This window comes from Sciurus vulgaris (genome assembly GCF_902686455.1).
Source record: "Sciurus vulgaris genome assembly, chromosome: 18".
Classification (NCBI taxonomy): Eukaryota; Metazoa; Chordata; class Mammalia; order Rodentia; family Sciuridae; genus Sciurus; species Sciurus vulgaris.
In genome coordinates, this window is record NC_136479.1 from 22,932,741 (window position 1) to 22,957,373 (window position 24,633).

Consider the following 24,633-nt stretch of genomic DNA (forward strand, 5'->3'; position numbering starts at 1 on the left):
TTGACAAAAAAATCAGATATAGCTGTTCTAGGAGATATTCATGCATGGCTCTTAGGAAAAGGGACTAATCCAAAGGCAAAACTGAGAGTGAGGTAAGAATTTTTTTTTCTTCTGGTCCCGGAAACCTGTGGAAATTTTCCCATTTGGATTTTTTAAAAAAATATTTTTAGTTGGCAATGGACCTTTATATTATTTATTTATTATTTATATATTATTTATTATTTATTTATTATTATATATGGTGCTGAGAATTGAACCCAGTGCCTCACACATGCTAGGCAAGTGCTCTGCCACTGAGCCACAACCCCAGCCCTCCCATGTGAATTTTGAAATCGCTTTGGATTGGTAACTCCTGACCTTCTATCTGGCTCCTCTTTTGTACCAATCTCTTAACTATTATCCTATCCCACCATTGTATATCAGAAGCACAGGACCCATTTCATTTTTTTGCAGTATTGGGGATTGGACCCAGTGCCTCACACATGCTAGGCAAGTGATATACCACTGAGCTACATCCCCTTTTTTTTTTTTTTAATTTTTATTTTGAGTCAGAGTCTAGCTAAGTTAATGAAGACTCCCAAATAGCTGGGGTTACAGGTGCTCACCACTGGACCTGACAGGACTTGTTTTCCTTGATTGCACAAGTCCACTGATGGAAAACTATGCTCCAAGATGTATTATACCCAGACTCTTATCTGTATCTGATTTATATGAGATTTGGGACATTTGATAAGACATTTTTTGGACTTTGGGACTTGATGTTGTAACAGGTTGAGACTTCGATAAGTATTCTGCATGTGGGACAGACATGAATCTTAGAGGGCTAGAGGATAAAATGTGGTAGGTAAATTAATGGTCCTGAATATTCCATGCTCTAATCCCAAATAATACATCATATGGCAAAGGGACTTTACAGATGTAATTGAGGTTACTAATTAAGGTTAACTTAGGTTAAAACAGGGAGATTATTTTGAATTATTCAAGTGGGCCCAGTGTATCACATGAGCTCTTAAAAGCAGGGAAGTTTCTCCAGCTAGCAACAGAGGAAGGCAGAGTAAGTCAGAGGAATTGGAAGCAGGAGAAAAACTTGGTGTGCCTTTGCTGGCTACCAAGACGGAGGGGTCCCCAGCCAAGGAATGTAGACATCTTCTGGATGCTGAAAACAATCTATGGCTAACAGTCAACAAAGAAATGGGGACCTCGGTCCTATAGCCAAATGGAACTGAATTCTCTCTCTCTCTCACATCGAGGGCTAAACCGGGGGGCACTATTGCACTGAGTTATAACTCCAGGTCTTTTTATTGTTTGAGAGAGGGTCTCTTAAAGTTACTGAGAGTCTTGCTTCATTGCTGAGGCTGATCTCCAGCTTGCAGTCCTCCTGCCTCAGCCTCCTGATTCACTGGGATTACAGGCATGTGCTGCTGAGCCTGGCTTGGAACTGAGTTTGGTTAATAACTTGGATGAGCCTGGAAGTGAATTCTACACCGAACCTCCAGATAAGATCCCAGGCTGGCGACACCTTAACTTGGCCTTGTGAGACCTAAATAGAGTACTCAGTAGAGTCTTCCTGGACTTCTGGGCTACTGAACTGAGATAATAAATGGGTATTATTTTAAGCTGCTAAATTCGTAGTGATTTATTATGCAGCAATGGAAAACTAATACAGTGACATTTGAACTGAAACTTGAAAGAAAAGAGCATCATGGACAAATGTAGGACAGTGCATGGGCTCATAGGACATATATACTTTGCTAAACTATTCTAAAACTGTAATATGTATTGTAAAAAAAAAACATTGACAAAAAAATCAGATATAGCTGTTCTAGGAGATATTCATGCATGGCTCTTAGGAAAAGGGACTAATCCAAAGGCAAAACTGAGAGCAAGGGCCATCTCCAGGAAATGGCAAGTGCAAAGGTCCCAAGACTTGGGAAGAAACCAAGAAATCAACAAAAGCCTGTGATGGCTGAAGCCTGAAAGGTGGAAAGAGTAGATGGGAGATGAGGTTAGAGCCGGGGCCGAGACTGCAGAAAGTCAGCTCTGGGGGAGGAATTTGTTGAGTGGGTGAGTGGGCTGTGTGTCAGTAATCCACAACTGGTCCCCCAATCTCCTCAGCTGAATCCAGAATGAATGTCCTGTATAAAGCCTGCTGCCTTCCCTACCTCTGCCTCAGCCCTGGTCCCAGAGCATTCTCCTGAGAGGAGCCCCAATTTTTCTTTCTCTTTCCTTTCTTCTTTTCCACCCAGCACTGGGGATTGAATCCCAGGGCATCTACCACTGAGATACATCCCCAGGCTTTTTTTGTTTTTTATTTTCAAACAGGGTCTGTTTTCCAGGCTGGTCTCGAACCTGTGGTTCTCATACCTCAGCCTCCTGTGTAACTGGGATTATAGGTGGGGGCCATTGCTCCTGGCTTTTTTTTGGGGGGAGGGGTGCTGGGTAGTAAACCCAAGGCCTTGGGCAAGCCCCGATTTATCTAGTTGTTTGGGTGGAAAGGAGATGACCACAGTCCCCAGTACAGACTGAGTTCATGTCAAGTGATTGCACCAACAGCAGATGCATTCACCACCTGGGAAGGACTGGTAGGAAACTGGGGATGTAAAAGAATTCAGGGCAGAAGTGAAGTACAGAAGTTAGACTGACTAGACATTATCCAGATAACAAAACTGGACAAAGACATCACAAGAAAACTATAGATCAATATTCTTATGAATACAGACACGAAAATCATCAACAAAATACTAGCAAACCAATCCAGCAATATATAAAAAAGGATTATACAGCATGACCAAGTAGGATTTATCCTGGGAATATAAAGTTGATTTAACATCAAACAGTCAATTAATTTATACAGGACATTAATAAAATAAAGAAAAAACAGGTTGGGGATTGTAGCTCAGTGATAGAGCATTTACCTAGCATGAGCAAGGCCCTGGTTTTGATCCCAGTACCATAAAAACAAAAACAAAAACATATGATCATTTCAAGAGACACAGAAAACAAAACACATTTGACAAAATTCAATGCTTTCAAAATTTAAAAAAGCTTAAGACACCAGATGTAAAAGGAAACTTCCTCAACTTGCTAATTATCAAAAGGCATCATGAATAATTCACAGCAAATTTCATAATTAATCGTGAAAGATCAGGTGCTGTCCTCCTGAGATCAGGAACAAAACAAGGACATCTGCTACCAGCACTTCCATAAACACATATGAAAGTTTTAGTCTGGAAAATTAGGCAAGATAAAGAAATAAAAGGCATACAGGTTGAAAAGGAAGATCCATTTGCAGATAACACGATCTTGTATACAGAAAATTTTCAGGGATATACACACACACAACAAAACCATTAGTCCTAATAAGCAAGTTCAGCAAGATTGTGGAACACAAGAATAGTACACAAAAATATATTTATCATCACTAGCAATAAATAATCCAAAAATGAAATAAGCAATTTATAATATCAACCAAAGGAATATAATACTTTGATATAAAATCAGCAAATGGAGTATATGACATACACTGAAAACTATAAAATACTATTGAAAGAAATTACAGATCTGGGCTGGAGCTGTAGTTCAGTGGCAGAGTGTTTGCCTTGCACAAGTGAGGCACTGGGTTCGATCCTCAGCACCACGTTAAAAAAATAATAAAGGTTAAAAAAAAGAAATTAAAGATCTAACTAAATGAAAAAAAAAACAAACTCATGGGTCAGAAGATTTAATATTCATTTTTAAAAAGAGCATTCTTTTAAAAATACTTTTTAGATGTTGATAGACCTTTATTTTATTCATTTATTTATATGTGATGCTGAGAATCAAACCCAGTGCCTTACACATGCTAGAGTGGTAGAGGCAAGCACTCTACCACTGAGCCACAACCCCAGCCCCAGATTTAATATTCTTAAGATGGCAATATTCAGCTAAATGGTGGCATATGCCTGTAATACCAGCAACTCAGGAGGTAATGCAGGAGGATCTCAAGTTCAAGGTCAGCCTCAGCAACTCAACTCTGTCTCAAAAAGGGGGCTGGGGATGTAGCATGTCCCTGGGGATTCAGTCCTCAATACCACACACACACACACATGCATGCACAAAAGTGAAAAAATAACTCACAATGGGAAAACATTTTGCAAATCAGAACAAATCTGTATCTAGAACACAGAAAGAACTCTTACCTCTCACCAATAAAAAGACAAAAAAAAATTAAAAATAGGCTAGACTTGAATAGACATTTCTCCAAATGGCCAATAAATACATAAGCTCAACATCACATGCAATCAGGGAAACACAAAACCCTGAAATTCACACGCAGTAGAATAACTATAATAAAAAAGATAAGAACAATTGTAATGAAAATGTAGAGAAATTGGAACACTCAAACCCTGTTAGTGGGAATGTAAACTAGAATGACCAGTTTGGAAAAGTTAAAATAGAGTTACCATATGACCCAGCAATTCCACTCTTAGGTATATACAAAAGAACTGAAAACATGTCTACACAGAAATGTATGTGAATGTTCATAGCAGCATGAGTCACAATGGCCAAAAATGGAAATAACCCCGAAGTCCATCAACCAATAAATGGATAAACAATGTGATATATTCATACAATGAAATATTATTTGACAAAAAGAATAAGGTAGTGATACAAACTACAAAATGAATGGACCTTGAAACCATAAGGAAAGGTCAATCACAAAAAACCATTTACTTGAAATGTCCAGAATAGGCAAATTAATAGAAGATGGATCAATGATCGATTAGGGCTTAGGAGTTGTGGCATAGAGGAATAAGGAATGATAGCTAGTGGGTATAGTTTGTTTTAGGGGGATAAAAATATTCTAGAATTAGATCGTGATGGTTGTCTGACACTGAATAAAGTGAAAAGCAGCTAAATGCTTTAAATGGGTTAATTTTTATTGTATGTGAATTATATCTTAATAAGGCTATTAAAATAATTCTTAACCTCAGAGCTTGGACTAGGATATAGAATACCTAGAGTGTCAGAGAAGGGACTGGGCTCAGAAAGAACTGTGGATCTTTCCTAAACATTCAATGGACCCACGCCATCCTTCATTGTGGGTACCCAAGGTTATCTGTTGATTAGCACATATGGTATCTGTGTGCCATTTTTTCCCCCCTTTCTTATCTTTCACGGTGCTAGGGATTAGGGATTGAGCCCAGGCTCACATTGGTTATATCTTTCAAGGAAAGCTATTTATCAGTCACTTTTCCTACACTGGTTCAATTACATTGATCATAATCTAAATTCACAGAAATATTCAGAGCTATTTCTGAACCTGCTTTCTCACTCCATTTATTGATTTTGTGCCAGTAATATCCTATTTTTACTCCAGTGCTTTGGTGTTTGATTATCTAGTATGTCAAATATACCACCTCTACCTTCAAAAAAAAGAAAAGTATCATGGGCTGGGGACGTAGCTCAGGGATAGAGCATGTGCTCAGCACGTGTGAGGCCCTGAGTTGAGACTCAAACACACAAGCAAAAAGCATTGCATATGAGCTGTGAATTTTCAAGTTTTGTTAAAACAGTTCTTAGGATGGCAGTGAATTCAAGGATTAAATTATGGACAACATCTTTTAATAATGACTTTTTTCATTCAGGTAGAGTATGTCCCCATTTACTTAGATTTTGTCCTTTAGGCAGATGATACATTTTCTTCATATAGGTTTTACACATTTCTTGTGAGATTTATTCTTTTGTAGTTTATATGTTTGTTGTCAATGGAAACCGTTTTTTCCTCCGAGTGTATTTTCTAACATAAAATTTTGCCTCAGTTTATTATCTATAAAAGGATAAGAGAACTACTCAGTAAAAGGTTTTCATGGTCATAAGTATGGGCCAAACAAAGCTAAATAGATTTACTCATTGCAATATTTAATGCCTTTAATAAAACTTTTAATCAGCTGGTTAGGGGGGCACATGCCTGTAATCCTAGTGGCTTGGGAGGCTGAAGCAGGAGAATCTCAAGTTCAAGGCCAGCCTCAGCAATTTAGAAAAAAAAAAAAAAAGGTGGTGATGCATCTTAATGGTAGAGTCCCCCTGGGCTCAGTCCCTAGCACCCTCTCACATACACAAATTTAATACAACTTTTAATCACCAAGAATTCCCAAGAAAGGCATACGGAATTTCCTGTATGTACTTGGCTATGGAATCCTTTGTCATAACACATCCCCAAACATACTTTGAAATATGATGCATCCAAAGATCCTTCTAGTTTCTGATCTGTCCAAACAGGCTTCATCACTGGATCTTATCTGGTGTCCAAAATCGCAACCCACTCACCCCCAACCAGAACACAGAAGACAACCCAGTGTGAAAGTGAATGCTTTAATGAGTGTTGCTCAGAGAGAATCCCGCCACAGCTGCTGCCAGGCTCCACTATCCCCAGCTGTCTTAGGTAACAGGTGAGCTAGTTGCCTAGGGGCAGGGATCTGGAGTCTATAGAGTGAGCTGGGAGCAAAGCGGTTCAGGAGGGACCCTGTCAGGGCAGGACTCCAAAGAATGTGATAGAGAGAACCACTAGTTTCAGGCTGGCCCCTCTTCAGGCATTCCTAGCAAAGCCACAAGGGGCTCCAGGGGTGTGGGGGTTCCCATGGGCACAGGGTGGGTGCGTTCATGCTTCCGTAGGTCACTGGCACTCAAGAAAGCCTTGGGACAGTGGGGGCAGGCATAGGGGCGCACAGAGCTGTGGGTGCGACTGTGCTTGCGCAGCCCTGCCCTGTCTGAGAAGCTCTTGCCACACTGGGTACAAGGGAAGGGCCGGAGTTCCGGGTGTGTGCGCTCATGCCTTCGTAGCAATGTCAGGGTGGTGAAGGTCTCCTTGCACTCTCGACACACAAACTGTGGTGGCTTCTCGTCAGCTTCCTCACCTCCCACCTCTCCTGTTCCTCCCAAGGAACTGGGAGCCTCTCCAACACCAGCATCCCGGCACTCCACATGCTCCACGGTCATGCCGACCACTTGCCACTGCGTGGCCATCACACCACCTGACTCTGGGGGCAGCCCTAGCAGTCCTGCTGGAGGGTCCCCTAGCCCTGTACCTGCTACTGGGGCGGCAGAGCCTTCACTAGCAACGCCAACAGGGAGCGCCAGTCCTACTACCAGCTCCTGTTGAGGGGTAGGCCCGGAGGCCTCACTGCTTCGATGGGTCCGCTCATGCTTCCTGAGGCTTGATGACACCACAAATGATTTTCCACAGGCGTTACAGTGGAAAGGGCGCTCACCAGAGTGCACACGGCTGTGCTTGGTGAGACTGGCACGCTCAGCAAAGGCTCGCCCACACTCCTCACAGCGGAAGGGCCGCTGGCCAGAGTGCACCAAGGCGTGCCGCTTGAGGTCCCAAGAAGCCACAAATGTCTTGTCACATTGCAGGCACTTGAAGGGCCGATCGCCTGTGTGCACCCGCCGGTGCATGGCCAGGTCTGCCGGCTGCCGGAAGTCCTTGCCACACTTCTCGCAGCGGTAAGGCTTCACACCCTCGTGAGCCCGCTGGTGGCGCCGGAAGCTCGAGGGATCAGAGAACATGCGGCCGCAGCGTGGGCACAGGAAGGGCTTCTCGCCAGAATGAGTGCGCTCATGGCTCTGGTAGGAGCTGAGCTGTGTGAAGCCCTTGCCACAGGCCGGGCAGCGATAGGGCTTTTGTGCCGCGTGAATACGCTGGTGGCAGGTGAGAGAAGAGGAGCGAGAGAAGCTTTTTCCGCACTCAGAGCAGAGGAAGGGGCGCTCACCGGTGTGGGACCTGCGGGAGTATGGAAGATCAGGCATGAAGGTGACAGACTCAGGAAGATGACCGAGTCCTTCTCTCTCTCTCTCTCTCAATTGTAACTGAGGGGCAGCTCTGGTGTGGTCTTGTAGGCCTTGGGGCACAGCGAGCACACATAGGGCCAAGGTTTAGCCACGGAAACCTGATACCTTGTCCCCACTGGCTTCCTCTGCCTTGGGTTCTGTCTCTGGTTTTGGCTTCACCTGGGCCACTTCCTCTGTTACAAAGGGCTGCACCCCAGAAAGAAACTTTCAGGTAAGGCTCTGCACACCAAAGAACTAGGCAGACCAGGCCCTATCCCACCTGGGACCCACCGAACACCCTCTGGGAGGCCCAACGTCAAACCCAGCTGTCCTACATCCTAGGCCAATCCAATACCACCCTCCCTCAGGGCTCCATTTCGAGGTGGTCTGCCTGTCCCCCAAACCCGCCCCTGTCCAACCAGGGATACCAACTTCTCCCACGTGCCCAGCACCCACCATCCATTGGCTCATTTTGTTGAGACTCGACCCCAGGCCCCACTGGTTACAGCAGTGGCAATGGTTTTCCCACCCTCTGGACAAAGCCCTCACCGCTCATGGTTGCGTAGGTCCTTGAGCTCGGCATAGGCCTTGCCGCAGCGCTCACAGCCATAAGGTCGTAGGCCTGCGTGAGTGCGCCGGTGCTTGCGGAACACAGAAGGATCCGCGAAACTCTTGCCGCAGTCAGCGCAGGCATAGGGCCGCTCTCCGGTATGACCGCGCTGGTGGATCTTGAGTTTGGACAGAGCTCCATAAGCCTTGGGGCAGTGTGCGCATCGGAAGGGCAGCTCTCCAGCATGAGAGGCGAGGTGCACACGCAGACACACGGGCTGCATGAAACGGCGGCCACACTCTGGGCATGGGAAAGGCTTCTCTCCCGTGTGGCTGCGACTGTGGCTGCGCAGCTCTGGTGCGGTCTTGTAGGCCTTGGGGCACAGCGGGCACGCATAGGGCCGAGGTTTAGCCGCTGAACCTGATACCTTGTCCCCACTGGTTTCTTCTGCCTTGGGTTCTGTCTCTGGCTTTGGCTTCACCACCTCAGCCACTTCCTCTGTGCAGTCTGCAGGCGCATGTGTGGCAGCATGGCGAGCTGCCCTGGGAGCATTTGGAAATGTCTTGGTACAGGACAGGCACTTATAGCGGCGGCCAGAGCGCTTGTAGCCTGGGGCTGGGGACCGGGCTTCCACAGCCTCCACCTCCATGGCAGGCAGGGCTTCTCTGCAAGAGAAGCAAGGTTAGACCAGAGCCACATTTCCTCTGCATTCCTCAAGGTCTCCCTCAGCAAAGCCCTCTCAAGGCTTCAGAGGGAACCCTAACTTACCTGCAGTTCCCACTGATTGCTCAGCCCAAACCATGGGGCTCCCATATCCTCCCTGTCAACCATTCCTAACTCTGATAGTCTGTTTGCTCTGTGATCTGCTCATTAAGGATATGAATGAACCAGGTAACCACCTCCAAGGGGCTCAGAGAAGGGCTGGGGTCACAAAAGGTACACCTATGCTTCACTTCCTAACCTCTGGGCTTTTCCAAACCCTGTGGCATTACCAGAATGTATATATTCCATCTATCTCACCGCCTTCTTTCCTCAGCCCAGTGTCCTAGGGCTGTGCCAGGATACGGAGTCCTGTCCAAGGCTGCAGAGGGTAACCAGGCCTGGTTAAAAGGTCTCCAAAGGCCCAGGGAAGGCAGTACTGGGCCCAGGAGGAGGAGCTAAATGTGGTGGTTGACACTGTCTGGAAGTGATAGTTCCCCAAATGTGTGTTGTCTTCCCATTCTGGTCAGTTAACTCTCAGAGAAGCAACTGTTCAGATAATTCTGGCCTTGTACAGCTGCAAGGGACTCCACCCCAGACAGGAATCCTGGTCCACCCTCTGCTCTGGAATCCCTGTTGGGCTCCTCTTCTCCTAACTCTGGTAATGGGGATCTCTTTCTCTCTCAAGGCAACCTGAGCTACTGCTAGTAGTCAGAAACATTTCTGAATTATATCTGATCTAGTAAGGCCTCATGGAACAAAAGGTCTTGCTGGGGTCCTTAACTTTCTGGTCCTGAGCTCAGATACCATCTATCCAGCTGCTCCGGGGATCATGGTTGCAAGGAGGAAATAGGATTAACAGCTGCATTAGTCTTAACACCAGCTCATCCTCCCAGGAGGATGAAGCGAAGAGGATTATAATAGATCCACTTAAGGAGAGCTCAGCAGCTGCAGCTGGGGGAGTAGGCCCAGAAGGGAGGGCCAGGTGTGCCAAGGCTAGAAGGGCTAGGCTTTACTTCTGCTCTGTGGATAACTTACTATGAGATCTCAGTGACATTAGGGCTTGTTAATAGGCCCGTTTCCTACTCTGCTGTACACCTCAGAAGCTTCTAAGTTATGACATTGGGATTTAGGAGGTTGGAGCTGATCCAAGAGTGTGCTGGGAGAAATATCAATAGACGCTCAGGGACCCTTACTCCAGGGAAGGCGTCTCTCTGTAGACACTGCCTCAGTCCCGCTCACTGTCCTGCCCCTCACCCCGTGCAGCCAGTCTTCTCCCTCAAGCATTGTGTGATGCTCCCTGTGCCCCACTGAAGAAATTCCCATGGCTTCCATACCATGCAAGTTCCCAGACCTTCCCTGGTTGTTCCAAATCATACCAATCCTTCACTTGAGCCCTGCTTCCCCAGGTTCTTTCTGCACTTCCCCTTTGGCCCCAGTAACTCTAAGCTTGGTTATTTCACTTTTCTCCTTAAATTCCAAGGCTTGAAGGTGAGCTAAAGGGCTTGAATTCCTCCTAGTTTCCAGGGGATTCCTCCTCATCTCTGGATGAGGCACTCACTATTCCTATCAGGTCATCTCTGAAGAGTCTGCCTGATTAAAGTTTCACCCTTACAAAAAATGATAGCAGATTGGGGGTATAGCACAGTGGTACAGTGCTTGCACATTTACTAAGCACTTGCCAAATTCCAGGCACTAATCTAAGCTCAGTTTACATGCATTAACTCACTTACCCTTCATGTCAACACCATGAGAAAAGTTCTTTTCACAGATAAAGGAACTGAGGTCCAGAGAAACAATACAGCATTGTGGCTTAGTGTATGACCTCTGAAGCCAGAATGCCCAGCTTCAAATCTTGCCTCCATCACTTCCATCACTGTTGCAACTTTATGTGGTTTACTGCATGTCCTAAAACCTCAGTTTCCTCAACTGAAAGTGGAGGTAAAAATACTACTTACCTCATGGGGTTTGGTGAGGACTGGATGAGACAAGAATTACTCCCCAGGGCTGGGGATATAGCTCAGTTGGTAGAGTGCTTGCCTTGCAAGCACAAGGCCCTGGGTTCAACCCCAGCACCGCAAAAAAAAAAAAAAAAAAAAAAAAAAAAAATTACTCCCCTCAGTTATTCAAGAGTCTTCTCAGAGCTAGACACTTTGCTAAGAATGTTACCTTATTTGATTCTCTCATTGCTTCCTGAGATAGGGAATACTGTCCCCATTTTATAGATGAATAAACTGGAGGTTCCAAGAGTGAAGTAACTTGCCCATAGTCACACAGCTAGTAACTCAAGCAGCATGGACTTGAATCCAGGTATTTAACTTGTTTTAAATTGTTGGATTCTTGCTCAGGTGATCTGGGACCTCCCAGACTTTCTGCTGCCTGGGTCAGCCCCACAGGGACCAGAACCCTGAGCTCAGATTGTACCTAGGTCTTCTCTTATCCTGACAGAACTGCCTTGAGACCACAGCCAGCACCTGTTTTGTCAGAGTATTCAGCCTACTGGTTCTTAGCTCTGGTCCCTATTCTGGTCCATGCCAACTCTACCTGAGTCTTTCTGTGAAACAAAGACCACATTGCTGGAGGGGTAAATCCCACCTAAGGCACTTCCCAAAGGAAATAGTAAAGAAGTGCCTGCTTGATCCCAGCAGGTACTCAACTACACGAAAAGTGGAGAGCCAGGTAGGTTAGGCTTGTCAAAAACCCACCATTAAATTCTCACTTTCCTGTTTACTGAGGACTCTTCCACCTATCACTCCCTAGGGTGATGTTTCTCCAAGTGAAGTCTACAAAACCCCTGTTATGGTTTGGATATGAGGTGTTCTCCAAAGCTCTTGTGCTAATTAATGCAAGAGTATTCAGAGGTGCAACGATCAGATTATGGGAGCTAATCAGTCCATCCTAGACTGCATGGGCTAACTGGGTGGTAACCATAGGTTAGCAGGGTAAGGCTAGAGGAGGTGGATCACTGGGGCGTGTACCCTGGAAAGGGTTCTCTTCCTTGCAGCCCCTTCCCTGCTTTCTCTCTCCTTCTTGGCTGTAACGATCTAAGCAGCTATCGTCTGCCATGATGTTCTGCCTCACCTAGGGCCCAGAGTGATGGACTGAACCTCTGAAACCATGAGCCAAAATAAACTTTTCCTCCTCTAAGTTGTTCTGGTATACTAATAACAGCAATAAAAACCTAACACACCCTGCATCAGAATAATCACCTAGGGAGCTTGGGGTGGGACAAAGGAATCTGTAGCACACATCCTTAAGTCTTTACATGTTTCCAGGAGTGAAGCATTTTTACTATACCTCTGAAAACAGTCATGGAAACTCATTACCCACAAGCAAAAAAGTGTTCACAAGGATTCTCATCTAGTCAAGGAGCCCAGATTCAAACTCAAGTCTTCAGGGCCCTGGGGTGGGCTCTTTTGCTACCAGTTTTTATTCCCTCAAGTTTTTTACAGTCATACGATGACCCTGTTCCCAGAACAAAAACCAGTATTTTCCCACAGTCAATAAGCCCTGATTCATCTAACTTCTGCCTATCCTACCTCCAACTCCTCTCCCCATTTCTTCATCTCAGAGTTGGACTCCTTTCCACCTGTGGTCGTTTGCACTAGCTGCTCCCTCAGTGAGGCCCACTATTTCCCCAAGATTGTTATGTAACTCTCTCTTGGATTTCCTCTAGGTCTTGACACCCTGCTGCTTCTTCAAATAAGCCTTTCTTTTTTTCTTTTTTTTTTTTTAATGTTTTAAGTTGTTGATGAGCCTTTATTATTTATTTATTTATTTATATGTGGTGCTGAGAATCGAACCCAGTATCTCACACATGCCAGGCAAGCGCTCTACCACTGAGCCACAACCCCAGCCCCTCAAATAAGCCTTTCTTGACCACCTTTCTTTTTTGGTATTAGGGATTGAGTCCAGGGATGCTACAACCACTGAGTCACATCCCCAGTTCTTTTTTTTTTTTTTTTTGAAACAGTTTCACTGAGTTGCTAAATTGCTGAGGTTGCCTTTAACTTGCATTCCTCCTATCACAGCCTCCTGAGTTGCTGGGATTATAGACATGTGCCATCATGCCTGGTTATGACTACTTTCTTTTTTTTTTAATTTTTAGTTGTTGATGGACGTTTATTTTATTTATATGTGGTGCTGAAAATCGGACCCAGTGCCTCACACGTTAGGTAAGTGCTCTACCACTGAGCTACATACAACCCCAGCCCAATGACTACTTTCTTAAGGCTCTCTGCACCCCTGCTAATCAGTGCCCATTCCCTCTTTAATTTTTTTTTTTTTTTGTCACCTGAAACACTCCTTAGAAGTTAATTTATTTTCTGGTACTGGGGATTGAACCCTGAGGTGCTTTAGCATTGAGCTACATCCCAAGCCCTTTTCTGAAACAGGGTCTAAGTTGCTGAAGCTGGCCTCAAACTTGTAATCCTCCTGCCTCAGCCTCCCAAGTCACTGGGATTATAAGTATGAACCACTGCACTGTTCTCTGTAAGTTTACTATGGGCCAAATATTGTTCTAAGTATTTTCTGCATTCTGCTCAAACTAATCTCACAAGGGCTTGGAAGTTTGTTATGAACTGAATGTGTTCTCCCAAAATTCATATTACTGAAGCCCCAACCCTCATTGTGACTGTATTTGAAGACAGGGCTTTTCTGGAAGTATTTAAAGTTAAATGAGATCAAAAGGGTAGGGTCCTGGTCCAATAAGATTACTGTACTTAGAGGAAGTGACACCAGAAAGAAGCAAAGCAACGAGTCATAGACACAACCAATATTAAAAGTCAGGTGGCCAGACTCCCAAACTTTTGCTTCTCTGTCTCCTGACTATTGCTTTACTAGCATACACTTTTTCCTAGCATTATACTTTATGATTTGATTGTTAATTCTCTGCCTCTAGCATGGGAATCTGGGCTGGTGAAGAGCCAGGAAATCTGATAAATTTGCTTTCTCTATGCACAGAACTATCTGGTGACCCAAAGCAAACATAATGAATCCACTTCAGATGGACTTCAAACCCAGGTCTATAGCCTCTGCCTTCTCCATAGTATGAGTCTGCAAATCACTAATAGTTATTTATTAATTGAATTTTTTCTCCTTTTCAAGTCCATCAGGTCCAACTATCACCCCAGTATTCCAAAGTAGGTTCACTGTTGTGACACAGCTCTGCCTTTGCTTCACTACTAGCCTAGAAGGGAATGAAATTCTTTGGTGTCACTGTTGTAGTGTGGGACCGGCCCACTCCAGTAGCTGTTCTGAAAAGCAGCTGTGGAACCATGAGGTGAGCACTGGATCCTAAAGACTGCCAATTTTTTGCAAACCCACAGGAAGGATTTCAAGCTGGTCTCAGAGTAACAAGCAGAAGTTTATTTGGGAAAATGAAATAACAGAGATAAGGATTACCATTCTGGCAACTATCTCCTGAGAGGGTGGTATACTTTTCACAGGGTCAGGGAGTTTTAAAGGATTTAAAACTAGTTGAATTTGGAAACTCTTCCCACTCCAAAATCAGGAAGATTCAGACGTTGGACCTAGGAAGTCTTGCTCCCTTCTGATGTGATAAGGAATCTTCTAGAGCCAAGGAAGGAGCCAAAATCCTTATCTTTTTGAGTTCTGAAATCTTTGGTTGGTATAAAAGTCATAGAAGTCCCCCTTTCAGGGTAATTTGTGTCTTCTTATCTGCAGGGACGAGCCTTTCTGGACCTGTATTTCTTCTGCAGATAACAGGTAGTTTGCTGAGAATGTAGCATATCCTATTGACTTAAGCCACGATAAGAGGGCAGATAAAATGCTTTTGCACTTAAGGGTAATTAGCATCAGGATGGTCCTGAGATTTTACAGTGGCAGCTGGTGGGTAACCAGACAAGACACAGAAGGCAGGGATCATGCTAACACAATAATAAATAAGACAGAAAAGCATTGTTTTTCTGCAAACAAATAGCATAAAAGTAATCAGTAGTTTTTTTTTTTTTTTTTTATCACTTAGTCTCTGAAAACTACAAGCAGTAGTTCATAAGCATAAGGTAGGGTCTGACACTGCACTAACTTGTGAGTTGATGTCATTTAATGTTTCTGGAGTTACAGGCGGGAATATAGCTCAGTGGTAGAGCACTTGCCTAGCATGCTCCAGGCCATGGGTTCAATCCCCAACTCCATTAAAAAAAAAAAGTTTCTGGGGTTATTAGCAGAGTTGTCAAGAATATATCAATGAGTCCACCTTTGCAAGAGGTTATGAATATTGGCAAGTCTATGAGAATAAACTCAAATTGACTCAGGACAAACTTGTGATTCTGACAGTCTCAGGCACTCCTGCAATGAGAACCCTTTTTTTATGACCTGCCAGCTTTACTTATTTTTGATATGGTTGACATAAGTGCACATCTCAAGTTTCAAGTTTGTCATCTTCTTTAAAGCAGCAGTATATGACTGTGCTTTGGTTATACTTTCCTGATGAGTGTTTAAACCAAGTAGGTGACTCCTATATTGGTCAAAAATTAATTTTTTTTTTTAAACTACTTAGGTCAGCTGAGACTTTTCAGAAGTTACTTTTGGGAACTTGTGAGAAGCCTCTTGGCCCCTTTACTTCTTTCCTCTATCAGTTGAGCCAGGATGGGTCAGGATCCTGCTGACCACAGTGGCTTCCCTTGGAAGAATTTAAGGGTATTTTCCTCTCCAATGCCACTCCTCTTTGTAGAACATACACTGGTTGGCTTCCTGTTTAGGATTCTTGAAATTCCCCTAATCAGGTTGGGTGACTCACCTGGAGTTGTAGGGCGCTCACAAGGGTCCTATTGTTCCCTGGGTCTTGGTTCACCTTAGAGGGCAAAGGCCAAAAGATGGGAGATATATATATATATTTTTTAAAGCCTTTTTACTTCCTTGGCTTTGGTCTCTTAAGTCTTGGTTTTAAGCAACCAGAAGGCCAGTTTCACCTGTCTTGAAGTGAGCATAATGGGTTTCAATTTTAATGTCTATAATTTTACAATTAACCTCCCATTTAACTGAGGTCAGCATTTAGTACTAGGAGTCAGTATTATCCTATCTGTCCTGTAGGTGATGGCTTATTATCTCAGATTAACTCAGGTTGTTCTGTTAGAAGTAGTATTTCTGCAAAACATTAACAGGCAACAGTTATAAAGTTTTACGAGGAAAAAAATGAAATTAACATCAGCAAAAAAACATATTTTAGTTTGTATGTTAGTTTGTGTAACAGTTTTGGATCAAGAAACACAATTTTTACAATAACACTAATGTATCTTTGATTACTATTTAGCCTCCACAAAAACCCATAGATGCCAGGCACGGTGGTGCATGCCTGTAATCCCAGTGACTTGAGAGACTGAGGCAGGAGGACTGCAAATATATTAAAGGGTGTATATATATATATATATATATATAAAGGGTATTATATATAATATATTTGAGGCAAGCCTCAGCAACTTAGCAATGATGTCTCAAAATAAGAAGAACTGGGGATGTAGCTCAGTGATAAACAGCCCCTGGGTTCAATCCCCTAGCATCATAAAACCCAGAGACAAGGCTGGGGTTGTAGCTCAGGGGTGGAGCTCTAGCCTAGCATGTGTGAGGCACTGGGTCCACATATAAATAAATAAAAAAAGGCCCATCAACAACTAAAAAAAAATTTTTTTTAAATCCCATAGATAATTTGTAAATTCAATCACATATAAAAATTCATTATAAGTTTTATTTTTTGTTAAAAATCCTTTTGAGCTGGGGTTGTGGCTCAGTGGCAAAGCACTTGCCTAGCACATGTGAGGCACTGGGTTTGATCCTCAGCACCACATAAAAATAAATAAATAAAATAAAGGTATTATGTCCATCTACAACTAATATACATATGTAAAATATATATAAATATAAATATATATAAACATAATATGAAATTGTATATTTATATATAAATGTAGCCTACCAGGGTCATCCCAATATGGAGTAGTGCAAGAGACAGAACCTTAGTGTAGAGTAACAATTTTTATATATAACATTTTTATATTTTTACATATAACGAGTTACTTTTATATAGTTATGAAACATTAGATAACATAAACAGAACTCCAAAGAAATCTGCTATTTTTATATAAACCTGTAAAGGACTATTGCTATAAACAATTTTAGTTTGAAGAATACCAGCTTGGTAAAATGTTTTTTTAAGCTTTATATTTTAAAAGGCTTAAACACTTAGGGAATGTGAATACACAATATACAAAGATGCCAGTAATAATCAGCTTCATAGTTACAGAGGTGTATTTATGTTAACTTAGGTTTTTTTTTAAAAGAATTTAATCATTTTATTTATTTATTTTTTTATGTGGTGCTGAGGATCAAACCTAGTTCCTCACCCATACTAGGCAAGTGCTCCACCACTGAGCTACAAACCTAGCCCTTAACTTAGTTTAAACTTTTAAATAAAAATTAGAATCCATGTTGTAGGATAAGTGTAATAATAGGCCTATGCAGCACTGAAAAAAAAAAAAAAAATCAAAGGACAGTTTTAGACTTCTTATAAGTTTAGGAAACAATGCTAATGACCACAAAGATTTATTACTTGATATACACCTCTCTTTAAAAAAAATTTTTTTTAGATGTTGATAGAACTTTATTTTATTCATTTATTTATAAGTGGTGCTGAGAATTGTATCCAGTGCCTCACACATGCTAGGCAAGTGCTCTGTCACTGAGCCACAACCCCAGCCCCAGTGTATCTCTTTTTTAAAAAAATATTTTTATTTGTAGATGGACACAATACCTTTATTTTATTTATTTATTTTTATATGGTACAGAGGATTGAACCCAATGCCTCACACATGCTAGGCAAGCACTAAACTACTGAGCCACAACCCCAGCCCATAACTGTATCTCTTATGTATAATAAATAGTGATTATCCAATCAAAGCAAACAGAAGCAGACCAAATACAAAGGGCAGAAATGCCAAATTTTATTTACCCTTTAATATATTTAAGGTCCAGATATAGGTATATTGTACAGAAGAGAGCACTTACTGGTGCTCTTACTGGTTCCTTTAATACTGGAGCACTTACTGGTTCCTTTAATACAAATTAAATTTATAAGGCTTTAATTTCATAAACTCTTGCATAACATTTAGACAAAGCTCAGATACACATATCTAGTCCTCAGATGTACACATGGCTCTAGTCACATATACTTAGGGTGTCAAATGTATATGTGATAACATAAGAGGTTTTTAAAAATTTTTAAATTTATCTTTTAATTTTTTACAGACTGCATTTTGATTCATTGTACACAAATGGGGTACATCATTTTGTTTCTACAGCTGTACACGATGTAGATTCATACTATTCGTGTAATCATACGTGTACACAGGGTAATGATGCCTGTCTCATTCCACCATTTTTTATACTCCACCCCTCTCATTTCCTTCTACATAATCTAAAGTTCCCCCATTCTTCTCTCCCTCCCCACCCATCCACCTCCATAATATATCATTCTCCACTTTCAGGGAAAACATTCCGCCTTTGGTTTTCTGGGATTGGCTTAAAATAAAGAGTTTTAACCAGAGTTATGAAGCAATCACTTAAAAGACTTACTTAAGCAAACCCTAATTCCTTTAAGACTTGATTTTTTTCCTAAGTAATGAAAGCCTAAAAGACACAATGAATTATCTTGATAACTAAGAGAAGATCAATGTTTTAAGAAACCCCTATGGTTTTTAAACTATAGAAAGATTCTGGTTTTATATCAGAACACCAAACCATAGAAAACTCCTTAAATTATTTTAGCTACGTTAATTGTAGCCAACTTAATACCACACAGAATTTTTCTAAGATTTAACTTCTATAAACTTTTTGTAACTTAGAGACATTTTACAACTTGTTTACATCCTTACTTTGGTCCTATCTTCATTTTTTTTCCCGTATTGAACTTTAAAAAATATTACTTTATCATACAAAATGCTTTTCATCCAGAAATATCCCTTTTCTTTTTTCTTACCAAAAGATATCCCTATAATTTGTGTGTATGTGTGTGTTACTCGAGATGGAACCCGGGGTGCTCTACCACTGAGCTACATCACTAGCCCTTTTTATTTGAGGCAGGGTCTTTCTAGGTTGCCCAGAATGGCCTCAAACTTTCCATCCTCCTGCCTTTGCTTCCCAAGTAGCTGGGATTATAGGTGTCACCACTATTTCCAATTTGTACTTATAAAAAGTATATTAAATAAAACAATTTGGGCTGGGGAGATAGCCCAGTCGGTAAAGTGCTTGCCTTGCAAGCACAAGGCCCTGGGTTCGATCCCCAGCACCACACACACACACAAAAAAAATCATAACAATACTTAATAGATCTAAATATAAATTTTTTTATAGAATCCAAGAAGCCAAGAATACTAGAATTGCTGGGCTTGGTGATGAGCGCCTGTAATTCCAGCAGCTCAAGAGGCTGAGGCAGGATTGAGAGTTCGAAGTCAGTCTCAGCAAGTTAGTGAGACTCTGTCTCTAAATAAAATACAAAAAAGGGCTGAGGATGTGACTCAGTGATTAAGTGCCCCAGGGTTCAATGCCCACTACCAAAGCAACAACAAAAAAAACCAAACCCAAGAATTTATTTTAGGGATTGATGTTTTAGTATTTTAACTTGCAAATTAATCAGATGCCTCCTCTAAGAAATACACTTATAATTGTTTAATCATTTATATTAGACCTAATTGAACCATGAAAATCAAGACATCAGGCAAGCATAGTTAACATTTTAGGTCATTTTCCTATCACAGAAAAATCCTAAAGCAATGGACGGTACCCATTTCATATTTAGAGACTTGGTTGGCCACTGAGAAAAATGCATGGGTTAGTAATTTTAAAAACACCTTTACTTTTATCTTTTTAATCAATTTAAAATAACTTTTTTTTTTTTAAAAGATTTAAGTCAAATGAACTAGAAGGTATCTGGATTCATTCTCCTAACTTATGAGTACTCATTTATTCATGAGGTAGTTGTGGTAAACAATATATAGATACCACATACAATACACTATTTGTGCACACAAATATGCATAAAAATAGACAGAAAACAGAGTTTATAGCTTTATACCAGGTATTAGATCCCCACAGGTAGGGGACAAAAGAGCTACAGATGCTCATTACAGTGTCAGATTTAATCTTTAGAATTAGAATAGAGCCTGTCACAGATTTTACAGTATGACTCAGACATGGGGAGGGTCTGTACATCTGGGGATGTTTGGAGCAGTCTGTCAGTCACTGTGGACACTGAAATCAAAGGTTCAGGTGGCCACTTGTCCTCCAGGGGGCAGATTCATTCTGATCATCACCACTGTTTATTTCTCTCCATAGGGCCCTCTAAGGGGGGGAAGATCTCTTTTCTTTCAGTTTCCATTAAATTTGAGAGTTAACCTTTGAATAAATGGCCTCTGAATAAAGATAGCAGGGGAAAAAAACTGATGGACACAGGAAAAAAACCCAAAAACTTCAGTTAGAACAAAATTATATTAATTTAGGTGTAGAGAACCAAAGAAAAATTTGCCAGAAAAAACAGCTCAAAAAAGCAGGTTTTTTTTATTTCTCCCTAAAATGAAATTGCTATTATTACTCTAATAAAAGAACCACATAGATCAGGAGGGTGAGACAGGAGGATCACAAGCTCAAGGCTAACCTCTGCAACTTGATCAGACCCTTTCCCCCCTCCCCGCCAAAAAAATGTCTGGGGATATAAGTCAGTGGTAAAGCATCCCTGGGTCCAATCCCCAGTGTCAAAAATAAACAAACAAAAACACAGAACAGAGAGGGAGATCCAAGACGGTGGATTAGAGGGAGGCTGCATTCCTTGTCGCTCCATAACTCGGGTTTCAAGCAGAAGATATCTGTTTCTTGATTGTTCACTGTCTGGTGCCTAACATCCACCATTTGCCTGCCTCTTGCCTGTCCCTTGCCTGTCCATCGCCTGCCTTTCACCTACCCATCACCCACCCCCCAAGGATCACCAAGCGTGCACTTTTGGATCAGATCAGAGTTAAACCAGGTATTTATAGAGTATGAGAGCCTATGAGATTAGGGAGAGGGTAGATCTTGGGAAAAGGCTTTTGAGAAAAAGAGATAGGAATTTTCCCTATTTTCCTTCTCTTTTGTCCATGTTTTACATCTGGATAGAAGAGAATATCTGCAAGAAGTCAGTGTCCCTTGACAGTCTCCATTCCTGGGCCTGATGCTGGCTTGCTTGGTGACTTGAAATTTTGAATCTGACCTCCCTACACTTTGGGCAATGTTTATATTGTCCCCAAAGCAATATCTAAAGTGTCTTTGGGAACATCCCTGAAAAGACCCAGAGTTTTGGTGTAGCTGATCTGTCAGCCTATCTTTTTTTTTTTTTTAATCTCTGGCATCATTAAACTTATTGAGAGAGCAGAATCCCAGAGTATAAAAAAGAAAGAACCACTTAAGTCCCAGTGGCACAAATGAGATGGGCCTAGGATGAACAGATATCAGGCACCAAAGAAACCTACAGGTAATCCTGTAATGTGTGTAAGAACAGGAGTTTCAGACTGAAGCACTTTAATCCAAAGAGATGGGAAATGCTTTTTATCTTTAATGTGAATTAGAGTTCCCATCAATTTGAGCCCTGAGTGAGGTCCCATGATGTTCTGCTGGTTCAGAGGCAAAGATGGGAGGGCAAAAGGAAGAGAAAGTGGTCTTTTTACCCTAAAGGGCACAGGTGTCCAGGGACTTGTAATTGCCAGCCTTCAGGCATGTCAGAGTACCCTAGCCAGAAGTATTTCAACTGCCAGCAGACAAGGTCTGTCCACCAAAACCACCGAAAATTTAAGCCCCAGGTTCTTACCCTGTAAAGGGCCATGGGCAAATGAATTCCAATTGAGACTTTTCAATTTCATCACAATGTGCTCTGACCAGAAATTTTTAATATCTCGAGATATGTCCTTCAAACACCAAGAAACTAAGTTGTAGAGTAAGGTTTAGAAAAGGCAGATCTGAAAAAGTAACCAGAAAAAATAATAGGAGTTAATTTGTAAAGTAATTGGGCAAAGACACAAATGAACGTTGTAGCATGGGACCTGCTGCTGCCTTGAGTTGAGCTTCAGCCAAAAAGCGGCTTGCAGGGCCTTAAGGCAGGCGTTGGGTCCTAAAGACAGCTGGTTCTTTACAAACTCACAGGTAGGTTTCGAGTGGGTCATACAGACAAACGAGCAGTTTATTTTGGAAAATGAAATCAGAGCGACAAGTGTACAGTGCGTCCATGGAGTGACCTGAACTCTCTGGACAGGAAAGCATATTTTTCACAGAACCTGGGGCTTTTAAAGGGACCGCCTCTGAAATTGGGAAGATGCAGAGAAGTCCACCTTAGGAAGTCTTACTCCCTTTTGATGTGATAAGGAAGGTTCGAATGACTAGGAAGGAGTCAAAACCTGTGAAATCCTGTCTCTTTATGTCCTAGAATCTTTGGTTGGTATAAAGGTCATAAATGTCCCTTCAGGGACTTCAGGGTAACTTGTGTTGTTCTTATCACCCTTTCTGGACATGTATTTCTTCTGCAGGTAATGGGCTATTTGCTGAAAACGCAGCGCATCCTATTGACTTAAGTTAGGCAGGGCCGCAAGTAAACTGGTTCTTTTTGTTTGTTTGTTTTTAAAGTAAGCATGCAGGTCTGTGATCCCAGCGGTTAGGGAGGCTGAAGTAGGAGGATCACCAGTTCAAAGCCAGTCTCAGAAACTTAGTGAGACCCTGACTCTAAATAAAACACAAAATAGGGCTGGGGATGTGGCTCAGTGGTAGAGTGTCCCTGAGTTCAATCCCGAGTACAATCAATCAATCAATCAATCAAAATAAAAGCAAGCATGTGGGGGTCAGCACAGTGGGCCCAGTCTACTGAATTATCTCTTAACCTCATTTTCCCAACACTCATGTCGGTCTGTTACCTATAATCACAAGATATGCAGAGTTTCAATTCCCCCAAAAGCTTATTTTAGAAGCAGGAATGAGGTGAAAAAGGAGGCACTTAAGTCTCCCCATCTGTAAGAAAATAATCACATAAACTTCACAGGCCAGGAAAGATTTGGTGAGCTAATGGAACTGAGAAGAGGTGAGTGTGAATCACAGTTAGGCCTAAAACCTGGTAACTTCACAACCTGATCCTAATCTACTTTTCCAGTCTCAGTTTCAGTGGTAGTGATCCCCTCGGGTCAGCGACCTAAGCTCCAGCCACAATTGTTCTCAAACTTCGCCCTTCCATATGCAATTCCCTCTGCCAAGCCCATGCTCCCTTTCTCCCAAGGGAAAACTCATTTGCATCACTCAAATACTCCTCCAGTGCTCCCCAAAATACCTAATGGACAGTAGAGGTAAGAGATCCACAGCGCTCTCAGCCTATCTCCTCATTGCTAAAATGGGTCCGCTTAAGTATAAGGGCATTAGGGCATACTCGAGGCTCTGAGGAGTGACCAAGAGATGCAGAAACCTTGTGGTCCTCAATCTCTATAATCGTGTGTGTTGATGCCCTCACCAGATAGGCAGTTCCCGCAGGGCAGGACCTTGGGCTGACTCGTTTCACAATGAACCCTAGGAAAACGTAGCCTTGGCGAACGTGATAAGAAAAAGCGAACGAAGAATGAAGGAATGAACAAATGAATGGGAGGAGGGCCAAAAGCGGGACAAAGCCCTGCAAGATGGCGTTCTTTAGGACCGCGGGAGGGGCAGTCAGGGCCTCCGCCGGGGAGGGGGGCCACAGGCGCCAGGGACCTTACTTGGCGGGCCGCGCAGTTAAGACAAAAGCCCCCTCAACATGGCGGGCGCTAGGACCCCTGGGCCCACACCGCACAAGGCCGGCAGTCGCGTTGGCAGAGCCTAGGCGTCCGTAGTAGCCGGCCCGCGGGGACAGCCGGCGGGTTCTAGGACCCGCTGGGCCCGGAGGCCGCCTGGGGCCGCTTGCCGCCCGCCCCGCCCGCGCTGCTCGAGTCGGGCCAACCCAGTCCTCCAGCGCCCACAGAAAAACTGAAGCCAGCTTTGACTGCATTCGTGCTGGGGCTTCCCGGGGTCTTTGCGACTTCCCGCCGGAGTCTCCTACCTGATCCGACTTGAGCTGGCTCCGTGGCATCAGCTTCGGCTCCTCGCACCAACAGAGCCCAGAACACGACCAGAAAGAGGAAGGCGCTAGGACCCAGCGGGGGGGCAGGGGAGGCGGGGCCAGCAGGCCAAAGAGCGGAAGTGGAAGGGAGCTTTCCCCGCTAGGAGAAGGAAAAGTTTACGCAAGCACCTCCAGCCTATAGTGGCGGAAACTTCTTGCAAGGGGTCTCTGGAAGATAAAGTGGACTCCAGGCCTACTATATATATCGACCAGGTCATTGGAAGTGTCTCTAAGATCTAGAAGGTGGGAGGACAGAAAGGCCATGATGAAGTTTCGTGGTACCTAAACCGCCTTATACTCCACATTTCCTTTAATAGAAAGGAGTGAATTTAATGAAGCTTCCCCCATCTGTTTTGGGAAGAACCTTTCAGGGAGCCCCATGAAAAGTGTCACCATAGTACTGTGGCCAGGACCGCAGAACTCCTCC

The 24,633-nt window shown here is 43.0% G+C and overlaps 1 protein-coding gene across 3 annotated transcripts; it reads right to left on the minus strand.

Annotated features, from left to right (window-relative positions):
- Positions 1-6,340: 6,340 nt before the first annotated feature.
- On the minus strand, positions 6,341-24,607 carry ZNF668 (zinc finger protein 668). Of its 3 annotated transcripts, XM_079120106.1 has the most exons (4): positions 24,147-24,607; positions 10,795-10,990; positions 8,362-9,027; positions 6,341-7,765 (listed from the first exon to the last, which is right to left on the minus strand). In XM_079120106.1, exons 3-4 carry the CDS (start codon positions 9,009-9,011, stop codon positions 6,553-6,555), a joined length of 1,863 nt encoding a protein of 620 aa, XP_078976232.1. In that variant the 5' UTR covers positions 9,012-9,027; positions 10,795-10,990; positions 24,147-24,607; the 3' UTR covers positions 6,341-6,552. The 3 variants fall into 3 exon arrangements, with proteins under 3 accessions (XP_078976232.1, XP_078976231.1, XP_078976233.1); XM_079120105.1 differs by lacking the exon at positions 10,795-10,990; XM_079120107.1 differs by lacking the exons at positions 10,795-10,990; positions 24,147-24,607 and adding an exon at positions 9,355-10,775.
- Positions 24,608-24,633: the final 26 nt, after the last annotated feature.

Bases quoted from the DNA above. Each gene is read 5' to 3' on its own strand.
- ZNF668 (XM_079120105.1), bottom strand. From the start codon at position 9,011: ATGGAGGTGGAGGCTGTGGAAGCCCGGTCCCCAGCCCCAGGCTACAAG. The intron at 7,766-8,361 runs GTGAGGGCTTTG...ATACTCCCGCAG, and splicing joins GACCTACGCAACCATGAGCG to GTCCCACACCGGTGAGCGCC.